At 33.8% G+C, this 18,389-nt stretch overlaps 5 protein-coding genes across 5 annotated transcripts in view; 3 read left to right on the top strand and 2 right to left on the bottom strand.

Annotated features, from left to right (window-relative positions):
• Window positions 1-1,937: 1,937 nt before the first annotated feature.
• On the top strand, window positions 1,938-4,066 carry LOAG_06137 (hypothetical protein). Its single transcript, XM_020447073.1, has 6 exons — window positions 1,938-2,237; window positions 2,700-2,827; window positions 3,004-3,107; window positions 3,195-3,333; window positions 3,424-3,564; window positions 3,774-4,066. The coding sequence occupies exons 1-6, from the start codon at window positions 2,168-2,170 to the stop codon at window positions 3,960-3,962; spliced, it is 771 nt and encodes a 256-aa protein (XP_020302661.1). The 5' UTR covers window positions 1,938-2,167; the 3' UTR covers window positions 3,963-4,066.
• A 32-nt stretch (window positions 4,067-4,098) lies between these two features.
• LOAG_06136 (hypothetical protein) lies at window positions 4,099-7,005 on the bottom strand (the record flags this gene model as incomplete). Its single annotated transcript, XM_020447072.1, has 9 exons — window positions 4,099-4,436; window positions 4,617-4,785; window positions 4,947-5,078; window positions 5,318-5,526; window positions 5,620-5,696; window positions 5,785-5,843; window positions 6,297-6,514; window positions 6,554-6,601; window positions 6,865-7,005. The coding sequence occupies 9 exons, from the start codon at window positions 7,003-7,005 to the stop codon at window positions 4,296-4,298; spliced, it is 1,194 nt and encodes a 397-aa protein (XP_020302660.1). The 3' UTR covers window positions 4,099-4,295.
• Window positions 7,006-7,193: 188 nt separating this feature from the next.
• LOAG_06135 (small nuclear ribonucleoprotein E) lies at window positions 7,194-8,517 on the bottom strand. The gene is made up of 2 exons (XM_003141671.2): window positions 8,243-8,517; window positions 7,194-7,666 (listed from the first exon to the last, which is right to left on the bottom strand). The coding sequence occupies exons 1-2, from the start codon at window positions 8,379-8,381 to the stop codon at window positions 7,536-7,538; spliced, it is 270 nt and encodes an 89-aa protein (XP_003141719.1). The 5' UTR covers window positions 8,382-8,517; the 3' UTR covers window positions 7,194-7,535.
• A 58-nt stretch (window positions 8,518-8,575) lies between these two features.
• LOAG_06134 (hypothetical protein) lies at window positions 8,576-10,647 on the top strand. The gene is made up of 4 exons (XM_020447071.1): window positions 8,576-8,807; window positions 9,275-9,397; window positions 9,708-9,824; window positions 10,111-10,647. The coding sequence occupies exons 2-4, from the start codon at window positions 9,277-9,279 to the stop codon at window positions 10,254-10,256; spliced, it is 384 nt and encodes a 127-aa protein (XP_020302659.1). The 5' UTR covers window positions 8,576-8,807; window positions 9,275-9,276; the 3' UTR covers window positions 10,257-10,647.
• Window positions 10,648-13,522: 2,875 nt separating this feature from the next.
• The window catches only part of LOAG_06133 (ubiquitin-protein ligase UBE3B), a 6,141-nt gene continuing 1,274 nt past the window's right edge, over window positions 13,523-18,389 (top strand). The window contains exons 1-15 of the mRNA XM_020447070.1: window positions 13,523-13,651; window positions 13,736-13,882; window positions 14,209-14,351; window positions 14,513-14,682; window positions 14,780-14,932; window positions 15,064-15,235; window positions 15,509-15,627; window positions 15,744-15,861; window positions 15,957-16,073; window positions 16,440-16,599; window positions 16,694-16,792; window positions 16,875-16,982; window positions 17,127-17,380; window positions 17,540-17,698; window positions 17,938-18,073. Coding sequence (XP_020302658.1) covers window positions 13,763-13,882; window positions 14,209-14,351; window positions 14,513-14,682; window positions 14,780-14,932; window positions 15,064-15,235; window positions 15,509-15,627; window positions 15,744-15,861; window positions 15,957-16,073; window positions 16,440-16,599; window positions 16,694-16,792; window positions 16,875-16,982; window positions 17,127-17,380; window positions 17,540-17,698; window positions 17,938-18,073 — 2,028 coding nt within the window. The 5' untranslated portion in view covers window positions 13,523-13,651; window positions 13,736-13,762. The remainder of the gene's footprint in view (window positions 13,652-13,735; window positions 13,883-14,208; window positions 14,352-14,512; window positions 14,683-14,779; window positions 14,933-15,063; window positions 15,236-15,508; window positions 15,628-15,743; window positions 15,862-15,956; window positions 16,074-16,439; window positions 16,600-16,693; window positions 16,793-16,874; window positions 16,983-17,126; window positions 17,381-17,539; window positions 17,699-17,937; window positions 18,074-18,389) is intronic.

Below are 18,389 nucleotides of genomic sequence, written 5' to 3'. Positions count from 1 at the left end.
TCTGATAAAATTTCCTCTTTATGTAAAGAAATCTAATCTTGTATGTAAATTTCTCTTTCAACTGTGGAGTTACTATCGGCTTTGTAAAGACCTTATATTATTCTCATATTGTAATCCGCACCCACTTGTTCTCAATATAAATTAACTAAGATTTGAGATGAGAGCTTACTATAGACTTAAGAAAGATATACATCCATCCGTGCAAAGAAGGAATCTCCACTTCTTCACTTAAACCACCAACCAACCATATTTTGCTCAATTTCTGTTTTATTCTCCAATAATTCATTTCAATCTATTCATCAGAATTAAAGTAATGATTGTGTCCCATCAGCGTTAATTTCTATTTAGTTAATAAATACTATCTGTATTCCTGGTATTCAGCTACATCAATAGGATCAACAGATCCTCACCCATTCATTGATAATTCAGTCTTAACAAAACAATTTCTCTTAGCACGTTTTCAATACAGGAAGCAAGGAAGTCGAGTTTTATTTATTATGAAAGAAGAAAACCAAATTTTTCGCAACAGGTATAGTCCTGCTAATCTAATTTAGCAGACATTTATGAAGCTTTCGGAGTGCAGTTACTCTCTCGTCACATTCTGATAATTTAGCAAATCTCTCCATTCTCTATTACCTCCAAAGCAATCAATGTTTTGTGACCATATCTCTTTAGCAAAAATCACAACGCAAAACAAAAAGTTTGTACATTAAACTCCCGAATCACTTTGGTGACAACAGTTTGTCTCTTTCCGTTGCGTCCACATCATTAAAAACAAACGGTGACGAAGTGTTGCTCCTATTCAAAGATTCTACAATGATCTTTGTAGGATCCCTCTGATTACCATGATTAAAAATTCCAAGAAAAATAATTATCATACGGATTAACAAACAAAGACAGCTAATAATAACCGATCATTTGAAGTAGAAAAATATCAGGTGAGAAAGTTTAGCATCAGAAACCTTCAAGTAATTTGGGGAAAAAAACAATAACAGTACAACTAATAACACCGGAACAAACAAAAACCAATTAAAATGTGACACATGCAGTAATCAATTCAGGTATACCTACATTCTGCGATAGTATATGAGAATACCTTGAGATGAGAGGCCGTTCAAGTGTAATCAATGCGACACAAATGGATACACGGAGACGAATGACAATCCAAATGTGATCCGTGGGCAGAGAGTTCAAAGATCGCAGGAATCTGCAAAGGCATAAATGGATGTGGATGGACGCAAGGCCATTCAAATATAATAAATGAGGCCATAAATTCGCTCGAAATTTTGAAAAAACAGAAAAAGAAACATAAAAGTCCTGCGGAAAGCTATATTTTATACGAGGCTCCATAATTATGACAGCCACAGATTGAAACAAATTTTTAGCCACAGATTTTTTAAGCAAGCTTTTATTAAGCATTTTCTTTCTCTATTAGAATGAAACTGAGTTCAAATTCAATAACTATCTTAACGACAACCTTCATATCAGTCAACTCTTATGATTATCGATTGGTTACCATTTTTTAATTTTCAACCGAGGTTGAAATTTGGGATAAATCAGAAGGTAGGAGAAAAAGCAATTCTTTTCAACTATCAATTTTTCATTCCTGTTATTATCCATAATTTTTCTTTTTTTTTTGTTTTCCAGCTTGACGAAAATGCGCTAACTTGAAGTGCCAAACAATCATAGTTAATCAAATCTGATAAACATTTGTTCTCTTAGACTGTCCTTTTGATGGATAGACGGATAGACAAATAGACAGACGAAGGGATAGATAAGATGGACAGATGGATAGATGGTTAGATCGGGAAAATTCAAGCATTCTCATCATTTTCATTCCTAAAATAATTTCCATGATAGCATTTTTCAATTAAAATATGCACAATTTTTAATTCTTTAAAAACAAAGGAAAGAGTTAACTTTTAATAGATGGATAAGCTTTCAGAAAATTGAAACTTTTTTTTGTATTGAAACGCTTATTAAATTGATGAGTACCATTTGGATCAGTGTGGTATATTATTGATAATAAATCCTTACTCATTGTTTGCAATTCAATTATTATACAAAAGGGAGAAATAAATAATAAGATAGGAAAATGAGAAAGAAAGAGAAGAGAAATGAGAGGTTGAAGAAAAATGTATTCAATAAAAGTATTCGAAGGGATTGAATGGAGGAAGAACAGCTGCGCCAACTTATTGCTTCCCTATGCATCCTATCAAAAGAAGGATCAATTCCATGTAATTCTTATCTATTTCGAAATCGTTAATTATAATTTATTAATTATGATTGATTTCTTTTGGAATCACCGTTTTTAACCTATTAATTAATTGGAATAATTATTGCACATAATTTATGAGTTAGATTAGATGTCTGTGGAGTAAATAGCAAATTGTTCGTCGATATAGGGTTTCGTATATGGATAGTATGGTCCCAAACTTCTGACCGGATCGAAATATTAGAGTCTAATTTGTAAAGGTTTAAAATAAGGTACGAGTAGATAGATGGATATTTGCAATTACATTTCCGGAATGATAGGTAAGAGTTAGAATTGGAAATCTTTGATGCCAATAGTTGAAAATTTTTGTGATTTCTATACGTATCGCTGATTTCGTTTTATTTTAATAATTTGCTAAGCTTGAAACATTTAGATGGAAAGTAATTTTATCTGAAAAATAATGTAGTCTTAAAAACTTTTGCAGTGAACACGATCAGTGTATTGGTCAATTCAGCGCCATGTGAGAAGTTGGCCTATCATTTGCACCAGCGCTGGCTGTCGGAGCAAAATTTTGCAAAAATTGCTGCACATATCATTTTGCAGCGTCAGCATGTAACAAACTTTCCACTCTTAAAATCTGCACTGGAATTAATTTGAGAATCAAAATAAAATTTTAACAACTATTTTGAAGCAAACAAAATTGATAACTAGAAGAGAGTACGATCATGATGTTGACCATTTCCACTACTGAGAGCACATTATCCATTTGGAATAAAAAATGTTTTTAGATGTATGAGACGGATCTTGGCTTATTCTCCTGTTGTTTGGCACATATTTTGTCGGATTTCCGATCCAGGCATCAAATTAGGAAGGGAAATAAACTTGTTTTCAGGTAATTCCGCTATCATTAACTGTTCAATAATTAATTGACTATTTTTCTTTGTTCTTTTCTCAGAACCGATAAGTGAATTAATTGTAGGAACATTGTTCGAGCGATATTAAATTTCTATCCTGTGTATAGAGAAATCGATGCAACAGTGAGTGAATGTTTGGTCGAACCGATGTTTACTTCATTGGAAGAACTAATTAATGATGATGCCGATGAAAGAGATATCGAAGTATATTGCTCTATTTTATAATTATGTCTAGTTATTGTGAATTAAAAAATACTGAGTCTTTGCTTCTGGCGGAATCTCGCTGAATTTCAGACTGCTGCGGAACTGATCATAGATCATGGCGATACGGTACTGAGGATTAGACCTGGCAAGTGCGATAGTTTTATTGTGGCATTACGGATACATCTTTGTGAAAGTGATCTCAAACCTGTAACTCGGCGACTGATACTACAGGTTTGTATAATGCATTACGCAATTAGTGGAAGAATCAAGTCCATATGTGAAAAATATATTATAGAAAACAAGCATTCTAAAGAATATTTAAAATACCCGTATTAAATGCACTCCGAAACAAACGCTACAGCTCAAATAAATATTTTGGCATTCAGTTAAAGTAAAAATCTATAAAAAATTAAATAAATAAAAATAAAAACCTATTTCAGGCCATTGATTTGTGGACCTATAGGTGGGACAGTGAAATAATGCCTTTCTGTATCAAACAATTCTATGAACCGTCCATGCAGTTCACCAAAAATCCTAAAGAAGCATTAAAAATACCATCGGAAAGCAAAAAAAGGAAAGTGTTATATAATTGTGTATTTGTAGAAAGGGAAGTTCCACTATTAGCGTAAGATTCAAAGTTCCGATAATTTATCAACCAGTATTTACTTAAACTTATGCTACTTTTTCCAGCTATGTATGCGACTAGTAGACCGCAATAAAACTTTTGACGAACTTCGAAGAAGCCTTAGGCACTTGAAATTTTCCCTAATATTACTCGAAATTTCTACTGCTGGTTTACCTTCACAAGGTTCAAAGATAACCGAAGCCCGCGAAAAGTTTATGTGAACGTAAACAGGCATTTAAGAAGCAATTGGGAGGTAAAGAATTCGTAAGTTTAAAACCAATTCCATTATGAAGTTACTACAAATAAACATAAACAAATAACTGAAAAACTACTGCCTTCAAGTAACATCACTGTCTACAGATTTGCCGTAATATGGAGATACGTTTAGCCATGCATCATCAAACTCAATTTGTTCCGTGATTGTACGTATTATCCTTGATGAACCAAAAAAGTCGGTTACTCGAACTCTCTTCGGATCCTGAATTACATTTTATTTCCACATAACATTCGTGAATCAATCGAAATTAATAGAGCTATGAAATCCGGGTAAAAATGTTGGAAACTTGTTCCAATCTCATCAACAGCTTAGCGACCAGAATATTTCTTGCATTATGACTTATTAAAGTAATTAATGAAACGGCACAAGTAAAGTACATACTTTCGGATACAAATCCGTACGTACACCAACTGTTGAAAGACATTTCGATTTTGAACAAGAATTGAAGTAATCAGTCATAGATTTATTTGTCAATAATGACTTGACCTCATTTTCAAGAAATTCAAGAGTGAATTGCGTGTATCGATCTATGATGTATACACCAATAGATCTAAAACATTAATAACGGTAAGGAATAAACTGTCCTCGGAATGATTTTTCATTTATTTGTATTCATTAATTTATTTACTTATTAATTTTTAAGATCTCGCAGTTAAGTAAAAAGAAAAACTAGGAAAATATAACCTGAAATGAATGCAGATTTAAACTTACTGATCAACATCATACGAAAGGGAATCTTCGCCTACAAGGGAGCTACTTGTTGCAAGGACATTTGGGCTGTATATTTTTTGATACATCGATTCACTTTGACACGTATCTGCGATCACAAGCATTTCATTATATCTGTAATAGTGATGTTGGCCAATAGATAGCTATTGACGTTTAGTTGATAGCTATTAATGATTCATTTAAAATTTAACACTTTTTTTATCAAGAATGCCAAATTAAGGAACGTTCTCGAACTATCACTATAACATTCTTGAAGTTATTCTTGAACTATGACATTCTTGAAGTTGTCCCAGCACTTTTCAGCAGATATTTTGAGAAAATTTTACTAAAACTGTTGTGCTTTCAAAGCGGACCTATTGCCTTGATACATGGTTTCGATGCCGTCGGCTAAATCAACATTTGTCAGTTCTTCGGAATCCTGAAACTTCAAGAAGCCATCACCACCATGTCCAGTAAGATAAATCAGAACGTTACTTTGATGATCTGAAAGAAGACGTTTCGAGCGTGGTGTAGCTGGATGGACTCTTCCCGTCATAAGACGCATGAAATTTTCAACTGACACCTGAAATAATAAATTGAATTTTACGACATATAATTCATAGATTTTATTCGAATTGAGTTGAAGTAAAAATTGCAGATGAAACCCTGTTGGTACCTCATATCCACGATAATCGACTTCAACTTCGACACCGTATAGATTGATACGTTCATATTTACTGTTGTATACCGTACCTTAAAATCTCATTCTGATATCTCGGAAAATTGACTATACTACCTAAAAGTTAAAAAATGAATGAAGCAGTAAATTAAAAATGCTAACCAGGTTTCGGATTCCTGGCGTTGCACGGCATATCATCAGCTAACATAAGTATGATATTGCTGGAATGAGAAACATTTAAAATTATATTTCGAAAGAGTTATGTTTGTATTTAGACTGAAATTTCTAATTCTTTGCGTTTTCCCTTCTCTTCTAACTCCTTGTTTAAAAGGACTGAAATTCCATCAAGAGAAGTGCTAAATCTCACTTGACATTTTAGTTTATAATTGTATCCAAGATGACGAGTGGGACTCTGAATGCTGTATCCAAGTCAAGTACATGCCACATAGATTTTAAAGGAATCGAAGAGGACTTTCTATTCTATTATCATAATTCAATCCCAATAAGGTACAAAACAGTTGCAAGCTGTACAACGTTTCGTCAACGATATGAAAAAAGAAAATGATGTGTGACGCGATAGATAACTTTTTAACCATTCTGTTTGCGCCGCTGCATCATCCTGGATTCTGGTAAAGTGTCATGTAAAGTTTAGAAAGTAACCAGAAGGTCCTAACCTATCAGGAATTCCAAGCCTTTTTACGGAATGATACAATGACAGAACGTTAGCAACATGGCGGTAATTAAACCAAAACCGTGATGTACAGACCAATACTGCCCAGTTATTGGTGTGCCCCGGAGTTTCGAAGAATGACTTCACATGTCTTTGCAAGCCTGTTTGCCACTGTACTGCGGCAATTGCCGAAACGGTAAAAATAATTATCAAAGGTAACATCTGAAATAGAATCACCCATCTAAAACAGAACCTGATTACCAGCGGAAAGTTGGATAGACTCGAATTCAAAAGCACAAAAGAAAATTCCTGAAATTTAACAATGTGTAAGTCCATTTGAATTCTGCTACGACGATTGAACCAGCCAACTGTGAACGATAATGAATTCCATTTGCAACTAGCAGAAGTATTTTGTGAATTAAATCTGGTTTCGACACCAGTAAAGTGAGAGTACAATAGGAACGCCATGCTCAGATACGAAATAACTTATTTATTCTATTCCTTTACCATTTTTCGCTCCACGAGGAATTCTTATCCCAAGAAAATTACTTCTTGGGAAGATTCTATCCTACATCGTGTAGTGAATCACAAAAACGTTGGTATCGCAACCGTCTAAATTCCCTGAATACATCACTAATATTTTTTGTCAGTTGATCTGAAGCTGAACGGACATTCTCCAAAAACCCGCACATTTCTCGATATCGAAGGAACATACTGAAGGAACAAATCAAACACACAATAAGTTATAAATTTTTGCTTCAGGAGCTTAATATGCTAACCTGTGAACGCCTTATAATTTTTTTGTGACAGAGCTTTACTATCGAGCATTTCGTCTATTATAACAGGTATAAGAAATTTCTAGTCTGCGAAGCCTGAATCGCGAAATGAAGCTTTTCTATTATACTGCATTAAATTTTATCAGTGGTGATAATTCAAACTGCATTACAACAATTTTCCAGGAGATCTCATTGATGAAAACCAATCTATCTGAGGGCTTTTTGAAAATACGTCAAAATTCCAACAGAATTCCGAAAAAATCCATTTTCTTCACAATGTTCTTAAATTTTAAGAGAGAAAAAACGTCAATCACTTAGTTTAGAAACAATCAAAGTTTTGGAAGTATTTGATAATAAAATTGTCTCGTATAAGTTCAAGATAACATGCAAACAGTTTAGCAAACAAACGACAAAGTAATCAAGAAACAAAATAAAAATTATGAATTACAAAACAACAATGAAATCATTCAACCAATGCTTTGGATCAATGTAATATTATCACCTTTCAACATGATTCGACCAACCTTATTGCGATTTTTCGTCTTCATATTTACTTCTTCTGCTTCGTCAAGCACAACGTTCATGTATTCATCAAAACCTGAACAAAAACATATAACGACTACATGTTTTCCTTGTTCATAAGAAAGAATTAATTTGAAAAAGGAATCTCGAATCTTCGGAAGCAAATACTAACGCCAGCAAATAAACAGTTAAATATAGACAAGCAGTTCAAACAGGACAGCAGTTGAACACAGATTTAGCATATGGGTTAGATCTCTGTAGATTTGCTAGACTTTGTACGCGACAGAAATATTGTTGCACGTGAAGTCTGCGTTTGATCTGCTTAGTCATAGATGTGATACATTGCATGCAAAATATGCATAAATTTTGCAGTTTGAAATGTAAGAATCATTTTTGAAATTGTCATCACAGTATCAATAACTACAAAGCTGCAAAGAAATTTCAGGTTCCTCTACTATATCTAAACACGTAATGTCAGTCATGATTATTACTTGGGAAGCAGGTAATGATCTTATGACTGACATCGCATTTTTGAGGGAGGAATTAGTCTAAAGCAGTGTCTGATCCCTTCAGTATCATGGAAAGGGAAGCGGAAAGCAATAATTCGGAGAATTCGAATGTCTGAAAAACAGATAATCAACAAATATATTACCAATGATATATCCTTCGATCCTGTGAGTGATATCCTCATAGAGCCAAATCTGTATCCGTGATCGATTTTGTAAATATCGGAAAATCAAATTAATGGGCTGAACCATTACTTTCTGGACTTTACCACCTCTACCAGCCATTGTAACGAAAATATCGTAGCCAAAGCTTAAGAGTAAAAATTCCAGACAAGACAACTGCTGCGAATTGACAGGAAAGTTGTAATCTCGAGGTGTCACCCCAACTCTAAATGACCTCCTTTATTAACGCATCAAATTTTCACGCATTAAATGAAAATTTCTCCGTTCAATCCGACGAATTTGTCAGAAAGAGATTGGAGGAGTGAGAGTTAGGGTGTGATAAATTGCTGAAGTTTCCAGGATCTCTAGAAATCTTCAAGAGTTGCTGATAGGACCAGAGTGGATGGTCTGATAGAAGAGCAGAGGGAACAAAAGAGTGTGTCGGCGATCGATGGATCACAATTTCAAGAAAAGTTTATGTACTTAAACATAATAGGGGTGTGGAGCAGTATACGGTACAGCAAGATCAAATAGATTCACTAGGAAGAGGTAAGTATTTCTGGGTACTGGTGGAGAGAGGTCAAAGGATGTTTCATTGGATTTAGTTTTAAAATGGAGTGGTTTATTTCATTTGGTTCTTTTACAATGCTTAAACCGAAATTATTTTTGGTAGACTTGGTCTTCAGTTTGTACTTTTCAGTAAGACTTAGTCTGAGTAACCATTTATATTAGTGGGGATGGTTCGAGAATAGTCAGATGTTTGATTCAGGAAGTGATAAATACTCCAATTACTTTGGGACTTCGCTTGTAGCAGCTGAAAGAAAATCCTTGACTATGACTACTGGTTACTGAGATAGACTGGGTATCTCTATTCTGTTGCATGTTTTAATCACGGTCGCTTGTTTTTTTTTCTTTTGATATATTCATATAGTTAGATACATCTGCTGCGGGGTAAGATATAATCCATTTATTTTTATTTTTAAATTTCGTTAAATTTATTGTTGTGGAAAGTTCAGGGATGACGATTAATGAGGATAACAATCATGATGGAAGTATGGCTGCACTGGATCGTTATGTTGCCCCTGGTTTGCGACTTTGGATGCTTATCGCTTTGGTGTCGGGAATATTATTAATTATGGGTATGTTTTTATTTACTCATGTGTATTTCTTTCATCTTCGATCATTGGTTATATTCATACGATCACCCAAGTTCTTGCATTTTGTGTTTTTGTGATCAGCCAAATGTTAGCTGAAGATGGATTGATCGAAATGAGAGATAATATTATTAGTAGATACTTAAACAGTATGTTAATACAGTTTTGTGAAACGCCATCATCGGGAGCACACTGAGATAAATGCTGCATACGTTTAGGTATTAGATGAAGTGTTACTAAAACTTTTGTTGATTAGTGTTATAGATTCCTTATATCATACCATTTTGAATTTCAGTAGTGATCGTTTGCTGTTTCATGCGAATTCGAATACCGCGCACTAAGCGACAAATTGATTTGATTGCTGCAAGGAGAAAAATGCGAAAATCGATTTTATCTTCCGAACGTTTACCAGGTCATACATCGATATTTTCATGTCAGAGAGTACTTTTGCATTTGAATTGCTTTTTGCTTCAAATCTTCCTGAGGCATATACAAATTCATGTCACATCGATCTTTGAGAAAAATTAAATGTTCTCTGGAGTTAGTATAACAAGGCACATTGACCTGGATGTCTTTTGAGCAACGTTTTGTTAATCGAGCAGTTACTCATTTCATTTCGAAACTTAAATTGGCATGCATTAGCTCTTATGGACATTCATTGTTATTTAGTGTATTTTGAAAATTTCCTTTTTTTTCAGATGAAAAAGCGCAGCCAATCGTAATGAATAAAGTGAAACAGCCGGTTCATCAAAAAGGTGGCAATCGTCGGGAACACGAAGACGGTACCACTGAATCCATACCTCTTGTGAATAAGGTTTCAATGCATGCTACTACTTCCGTTTAAATTTCTTGCAGATTAACATTACCTAGCCGGCAGAATCAATTTTGCTTGCACCGTTCCTGCGCAAGCAGAGTTGCTGAATTGCAGAATTTCTCTCGACTTGTTATTTGCAAGTAACACGTTTAGTTAAGAGGAAATAACTGAAACCTGTGGAAACTATAGTTAAAAGCATATTTATTGCATTCGAAAATTTTAATGCAGCATGTCTTGAGTGATCCAGCTCCATAGGGACATTTTTGTGCATTACCTCGTTCCAAAAAATGCTTATTTCAGTCACTAATTTAGCTGTTTGGATTCTCTTAGCTTAAATGAAAATATATTTCAATGTTGCGAATAACTCGTGATTTTAATCAGTGCAATCGGCGAAAATATCGGTTTAATGGGGAATACTGTTTTTTGTTTAATTCACAGTGCATAAGGTTGATATCTCCCTTCAAACTGATCAAAGTTATTGCAGCATCTTATACTTGATACTGCTTGGTAATTTGTGATGTAATTTAGAACAATTCTGCTTTATGATATTGTTAGCTTTGCATCTATTTTATATGCTGCTTCTTCGTTCCTGTGCCACTAATGTGGCATCATCTTTCGTGTTACTTTAACAAAAAAAAAAAAAAAAAAGAAAAATGAAATTCTTGTAACTGTGCAAAAATCTCTTTATTCGCTTCTTCTTGCCTTTATTCCCTTCTCCTTGCCATTTCTAATTTTCAATTTGAATTCCAAATCTGTTGCCTTTTTGTTGCATCATTGTTCATTGTTTGTTGTTGACAAGCTTTAAAGCCTTTTTCCCGCTTTCAGTCAGTTGTCTTCTAATCATTTTCATGCCTTTTGAGCATTTATGCGGCTAATCTCATTTCGTTTCACAAAAATTATAATTACTATATATAGCATCTAATTTTAATTTCACCTTTTGAGTTTTGTTTAATTCTTAAAAGAATAAATATTTTACGAATACTTTTTCGCCCTTAGCATGGCATATGTTATCACATATTTCGTACATTTTAAAAGCATACGGTGCGTCGATCGATGAACATGGATTTGGATTTCTACTTGGTTTGCGTGAAAACATTGTGGCTTCAAGTAAAGACTTTCTTTAGCTTTTAAATCCAGAATCTTTTTTATATCAGTGACCACGGAGGAATTTGCGAATGGCCTGTTGAAACACTATAGAGGAACCAGTCCCTTAAACCTAAAGCCACACAAAGTGCCGTATTTTGGGTCATATCGGGTGCTTCAATAGAAAAAATGAAAAATATAGTAAGATTTTTGTGCTTTACATTGATTTATTTGTAGGGCTAAAATGCTAATTGCATGAGTGAAATGGAAGCTGACAAACGAAAGCGTCTCATCGAAAACGTAACAAATGAATGGCAGGAGCGAAGGCTGTTGAAGGCCCAGACAGAAAATATAATCTTGTTGCAGGCTGTAGGGAAAGGTGTATTGGCAAGGAAAAAATTTGCTACTTCAGTAAGGTACTGTCTAGTAGTAACAGTTTCATTATTAGTCTATGATAAACAGTTACTTTGTTGTGCCATTACTAATCACTTTATGACAGGTATTAGGTTGTGGCCGCAAGGCATCATTGGTTTTTCACTTATTTGCTATTTAATCCGTAAGCTTAATTTATTTAAAATACATTAAGGGTTCTTTTTAATCGTTTTTATACAAATGTAGCAATATACATTGACTAGTTAAAAACTTTTAAGATTTAATTTTTAGACATTCATTTATGCAGTAGCACGAAAGTGATTGGAAGTTTGTGACTATATTCTTCAGGAATGATTTTGACCATCTGTTGGGTACTTTTGTGAATATGGAAAAAGAAAAAGAACCAGTTGATTGTAAGGACGTGTTACGACTAGGTCGTCTTTTCGTTCGAATTTTTGAGCAGTCATGCGATAATCAGGCAAACTTTCTTTTATTGTTCAAATTTAATTTTGTATACAAATTTGAACCTAATAGTATTTTAGTACTGAAATAATTCCACTATTTACTGATAGCATTTAATTATTCAGTTACTGATTACTTAATGAAGACGTCAGTTTGGCGTATAATTTTTTTGCACTTGCTGTGATATTTGTTTCCTGTTCGGATATGGGAAATTCATTTCACTTTGTTACGAATAAGATTTGCTCAGCAATTGCTTTTCTGTTTCAGATTCATTGATCGAATATAGATACTGAATTAGTGCTTCCATATTAAGCTTATTTTTAGAGGCTTTGTCAGCTCTGTCGTTGTATGATACTAAGCATGTCGTCATGTAATGTTAAGAAATCATTCGCTTCCCTTTTACTGTCCAAAAACCATCTTCAAGCAGCGAATCGTTTCATCATCTCTATATATTCATTAATCGCTTCGGTCATTGATAAACTTCAGGTTAGGTTTGAGAATTTTCGATCAGGATTTCTAATGTTACGTATCGCCAGGAGTGCATCATATCAGCAAATCCCTTTATCTGTTAGAAATGACATTAACGCAGTTTTATTTGCATGAGAAAGTTTTGAACACAAATCTTTACTTGTTCCATCGCTTTCATCCATTAAAATTTTTTATTTTAAAGGAGAATTAGTAATTAGTAGCACTTCTGATATAATTTTCAAACTCTAAATTGCGTGTAGTTCGTTTCCTTCAAGTCCTTTCTTTAGTTTTAAGTAATGTGTAGGTGTTATTTGCTAGGTTATTTGAAGAAAGCGGTTTAAAGGGAAAAAGTTCAATTATTTAATTTATTATGTATTTCAGGTTGAAAAAGTGTCGGAAGGAAAGGCGATATCACTGTTTATCCATTTTTTAATCACATTTTCAAGCGCTAATAGTTGGGCTTTTGTGCGAAATAATGCCGAAATCTGCTGCGTTTTAAATCAGTTAGGTAATAAAGCTCTCATCACAGCAGTTGGTGAAGGGTTCCGATATATTCAATTTTCGGTTCGTCCAATTTTTGTGTGATGGATTTGTCTGCTTGTGCAACGATTTATACGTAAAATTTGGTACCTGAATCTTTCTAAAAATCAGTTCGGCTGTGGAAAAATTAATATCTGGATTATAGATTTTTTATCATTGTCACGGAACTTTGTGAAACCTTAGATTTTCCCCTAATAATCGTAAACTGCTTTTAAGCAACTGCTAAGCAGAATAACATCGAGTGGAAGACTTGCACTTGGTGCTAGTGCCTTTAACGGGCTGTTCAATATATTGTTCAGGTAGTATGCTATTTTAATCTATGTTTTATTATGGACCGCTTATTTCCCATCTTTCTTATCTCTTGATAAAGAGAAAAATAGATCTCATTTAAATGAAGTTTCAGAATACTGAAAAACAGTGATTTCGATTTTCATGTGTTCAGTTTATTTGTGGAATACTGCCTTACTTCCCCGGCTTTGCTTACTCACCTATCTGCAGCTGTACGTTCGCTTTATTTGAAACATACTCTAGGTATCTGTCTGTTTTTAAATTCTTTTAAAAATGATTCAAAAAAGTTCTTACAGAACATTGATTTACTGGTGGAGAATAAAATGTTTGAGAAAGCCATAGCTGTTCTAACGACGAATCTAGACCTACCGAATAATCTGAGTGGTAACAGAAGTTTATTTCTGCTTGCCAATCTAATCCATTTGAGCTATCTTGACCAGCATGTATGTTTTCCTTTTGATAGTCGTTATAATCTTGATAATCAATATTATTCTCCAGTGGACGGTTGTTGGTTATTGTTTCTTAATAGTTACTGTTGATGGCGCTAAGTCTTATTTTCCATCTTATTTCAGTATGGTATTTACTAGTTGAAGATTTAAGTAATGCGCTCATTGTGATAAACGAGTACATCTATAATAGTAGACGAGGTATTAAGCGGAGAAATCATTATCAGAAAATATGGAATCAGTTTGTTGCGTTGTTCAATATGGAAAATAGAATAGTTTTCTGTACATTGTTTTATAGTTTATTTCCATTTAATAATTTTCAGAGCTTAGTGGAATATTTGATTGATTGGACAGATGTGATGAACAAATTATTGACAAGATGTGATCGGCTCGTTGCAAAGAAGAAAAGCAGTCGTAGCCATTGGCATCCTATCTTTGGATGGTATTCGGAGCCCTTAGATCGCAGGTGTTTTAAAATTCGAGTTATTGATTTACTTAGTTTATGAATGAATTTCTCATGAATCCGTGTAATTTCATACTTCTTTTTGGTGGTGGGAGCTCGCTCGATAGTTATATGATGAAAAAATATTTAATTTTCGAGAGCTGAATAAATGAAACGGATTGCAGCACGGAAGGTTCTTTGCCTCTTGTTGTACGTCAGTTGCACTATCTGTGGTCAAAACCAATAGTGACGTGTTTGTTTGGTCAGCTATTACACTGTGATCCGGAAAAACAGGCATATCGTACATCTCAATCAGCAGTTGCTGTGCAAAATGATCTTGCGACTTCAATTCAAAGTAATGTTTTACTTTGTGAAATCATGTTGGATTCAGTTTATCGAATGGTTACTTAAGCATGTGACTTATGTATAATTTAAAAATTCCAATTATTCAGAGCTCTGGAAAAAATTGAATATAATTCGTGCAGAAGCCCAAACAAATGAGATTGCTCAACAGCTGCCGGCGTTATCAATGACTGCGGTTGTATGCCAGCTTTATCAAAATGCTTTACTTACGTTAAACTCATTGCATACCGATATATTGTCGGGTAAAAGTTTCATTGGATCTACTAATAATTTACATAAAGATGAGACAAACATATTTATCACAAAAGATATATAGTCTAGCATAAGTTGATGAATAAAAAGAATTTCCAGAATATATGTTGATGCAGTTTAGGTTTGTGCCGCGAAGACTTTCTTCTTCCACTTTTATGGGAACATATTGTTAGCTTATCGCCAGCTGACAATGGAATATCTCATATAATTGCACTGGTTGCTTCTCATCCACCAAAAATTACGCATTTTGCCCCAATCGTCCTGTTCGCTAATTGTGCTGCTTCGGTCGTTTCGTAAGTTTCGTTCTCTCTGATGAAATAAAAGTGTCAAAGAAATGTTTTGTGTAATTTTTGGTAGTCATTTCATGTGTACAATGTTAATCTGAGAAACTGTCCCATGGTCAATTCATTAGAGCGAAGTGGATTATGATTATGTTAGCTTGCGGTAGTACCTCAGCAACATCGAGAGAACACTGAAGATTTAATAATGCTTTTATTTTCATTTCTCAGTTTTTGGAAAAAAAAATTATAAAATCTGTCACGCAGTCATCTGATTCCTAATTTTAGGATCCTTGACGAAGAAGAAATGTATGAGCAGGGTAGTCCGTTCACTCTTGATCAGTTGTGTGCTATTGCCAAATTTTGCAATTTGTTTTGTTTTCGTGTAATTTGGAACTCTTATATTGGTTGGTGTATATTTTTATGTATTCAAATTTATCGATAGCTGTGAATTTCTTCTGTGATTTGTCCCGGATTTCCAGTTAATAGATAATCCTGTTAAACTTTTGTGCGTGTTTTCCAGACCTGCAGCAGATTTCATCTTGCCCATTATTTTCATCCATTTATCAGCTCTGTATGCTATTATATAATCGTGATTGTCGAAGAGCTTTCTCAAAAGATCATAAATTCTGGATTGCGCCGTAAGTATTTGTTATAACAACTACTGTTATCAGAAAAAACTCATCTGTGTCGTAAGATTTTTCTGAATGCAAAACTGTTTTTTTTTCCTTTTCAGTGATGTCAAAAGTTCAGTCATAATAAATGAATTCGAAAAGAAAACTGAGCGTGCTCTTTTTCTGATGTCTCACATGAGCCATTTAGTAGCCTTATATGATCGAATAGTTTTGTTCAGGTATGCATGATAGTTTTTTTACTTTCAATTTTATATCAATTCTTGCCTTGCACAATCAACTTTAAATTCAAAACCATTCATTGGAAAACGCACTTCATTTCATAATATTTCGTGAATTATAATGAAGTAAGTTCTATGAGTAGTGTAGTAGATAATAAAATACTGACAACCCAATCAATAGACTAAGTAAATATTGAAAAGTGTGAATTGTTCGAATAATTGGCATTATGAATATATCTTCCAGAAGTTCATTGCTGAACAATCACCGCAAAACTCAACACACAGAATATTTGGGTTTTATTAACAGGAAAAACTTTTTTGTTCTCTCCACAAATTAATTCTACATATAAATTTTATTTGCTTTAGGAAATATGTTGCATCAGAAAAAGAAAGTATGGAAGGCGCTCCAAGTACGATGATAACAGTGGAAAGAAATAGACTACTTGATGATGGTTATCGTCAGCTGTCATTGCTGTCGCCCACTGCACTTAAATCAACCATTCGTGTAAAGTTCATTAACCAGCAGGTTTGTTAGAAACCTTGTCATTGCAATATACTTTTCTGCTCCCTACTTTTCCAGAATATTCATTTACATTTTATGATTATCCATATTTCTTCAGGGATTAGATGAAGCAGGTATTGATCAGGACGGTGTATTCAAAGAATTTTTGGAATTAACGTTGAAGCATGTTTTCAATCCCGATCTCAATCTTTTTAAGGTTATATTTCACTATTTATACTTCCTATGTAATTCCTGATATTTTAAAGATTTTATCTTCAAATTAAAATTCTTGTCTTCAGTGTTCACCAAATCGGCAACTTTTTCCTTCACCCACATCAGATCTGCATGAGAATCATCTGGCTCTTTTTCAGTTTGTTGGTCGTATGCTAGCTAAAGCTGTTTATGAGGTCTGCTTTTTGTATAGCAAGAAATAAATTTAAAATAGTGATTTTGTATATTATATTTAAACAATAACTATGTATTTAAAATAATAATACGCCTTGTCTATTTGAATTTTATAGTTATGTTTTGTAAAAGTGGTTGTATTTGAGGGTATCGTCACTGAAGTACATCTTGCACCCGTATTGTTAGCAACTGTAGTGGGTCGTAAATTGTGTGCATTTGATGAGTTATCACAGCTGGACCCGGATCTTTACAAAAGTCTTACTTATGTGAAACATTATTCGGATTCGGATGTTGCTGATTTATCATTAACTTTTTCGATTGATGAAGATATACTGGGATGTGTACGTACCATTGATTTGGTCCCAGGAGGTCATGCAATGCATGTTACAAATGAGAATAAGTGGGTTATTGCACATTTATTCAATTTATTGACTTTCTAATATTTGGCTTGTCACATTCGTTTCCAAGTTATCATAATTCCTTAACTATATGGCTTCCAAATTATGAATATTGGCATTTATCTTCCGTTGTTTTCATACTCTTTTTAATTTTTTTGTAGGATAGCCTATGTTCACAAAATGGCACAGTATCGCGTTTTTAATCAAACAAAAGAGCAATGTCGCGCTTTTGTGTCAGGATTTCTCTCTGTGCTGAACGGCAATTGGCTTTCTTTGTTTGCTCCGCACGAACTTCAGTATTTGATTTCGGGGCAGTCGACGTAAGTGCTTGCTATGAAGTAGAAAAGTGATAATTTTACCTTAGAAATAATATCTAGTTATCAAATTACTTTGGCAAACACTGAGAAATGCTGAAGAGCGTCGTCTAATAGGCTTCTTTCTTTAAAATGGGGATGTTTCGTAAATCGCTGTGAGGGTAATTCATGACGTTTACTGATATTTTTGATAGCTTTTTCAACAGTGAAAGTTGTTCTGAATGATAAACCTTCTTTTTGCTTAGTGATATCGACTTGCACGATCTTCGTAAGCATGTGCAATATTACGGAGGTTTTCACAATAATCATCGAGTCATCAAATGGCTTTGGCAAATACTGGAAAATGATTTCACTGCTGAAGAGCGTCGTTTGTTTTTAAAAGTTTGTATTAAATTTCTGTTCAGGATTTCGTCATATATATAAATTTTGAAAAAGAAAACTTATACACTTTTACTTTTAAAACTTATACAACTTTTAAAACTTATACAAGCAAGCTTCGTGTAGTTTATTACTTACTTGAAGTATTTCCCTTTGTAGAATTTTTATGTCTTATGAATTGAATCGTACCAATATAATTAGGTGGACTAGGAGGAATTGAGAAGCACTAACTTATAATACTTCAAATCGATGAATATTTTATCACGTATGGTTTTTAAATTAATTATTAAAGTTCGTAACGAGCTGTTCTCGTGCACCG

The sequence above is a fragment of the Loa loa genome (assembly GCF_000183805.2).
Source record: "Loa loa unplaced genomic scaffold supercont3.389, whole genome shotgun sequence".
NCBI lineage: Eukaryota > Metazoa > Nematoda > Chromadorea > Rhabditida > Onchocercidae > Loa > Loa loa.
Note: the sequence above shows the minus strand (reverse complement) of the source record. Positions and strands in the feature narration are given on the sequence as shown.

Bases quoted from the DNA above. Each gene is read 5' to 3' on its own strand.
- LOAG_06134 (XM_020447071.1), top strand. From the start codon at position 9,277: ATGACGATTAATGAGGATAACAATCATGATGGAAGTATGGCTGCACTG. The intron at 9,398-9,707 runs GTATGTTTTTAT...TTTGAATTTCAG, and splicing joins GGGAATATTATTAATTATGG to TAGTGATCGTTTGCTGTTTC. The intron at 9,825-10,110 runs GTCATACATCGA...CTTTTTTTTCAG, and splicing joins ATCTTCCGAACGTTTACCAG to ATGAAAAAGCGCAGCCAATC.
- LOAG_06137 (XM_020447073.1), top strand. From the start codon at position 2,168: ATGGAGGAAGAACAGCTGCGCCAACTTATTGCTTCCCTATGCATCCTA. The intron at 3,108-3,194 runs GTAATTCCGCTA...AATTAATTGTAG, and splicing joins GGAAATAAACTTGTTTTCAG to GAACATTGTTCGAGCGATAT. The intron at 3,565-3,773 runs GTTTGTATAATG...AACCTATTTCAG, and splicing joins CTCGGCGACTGATACTACAG to GCCATTGATTTGTGGACCTA.
- LOAG_06135 (XM_003141671.2), bottom strand. From the start codon at position 8,381: ATGGCTGGTAGAGGTGGTAAAGTCCAGAAAGTAATGGTTCAGCCCATT. The intron at 7,667-8,242 runs GTAATATATTTG...GTTTTTGTTCAG, and splicing joins GATCGAAGGATATATCATTG to GTTTTGATGAATACATGAAC.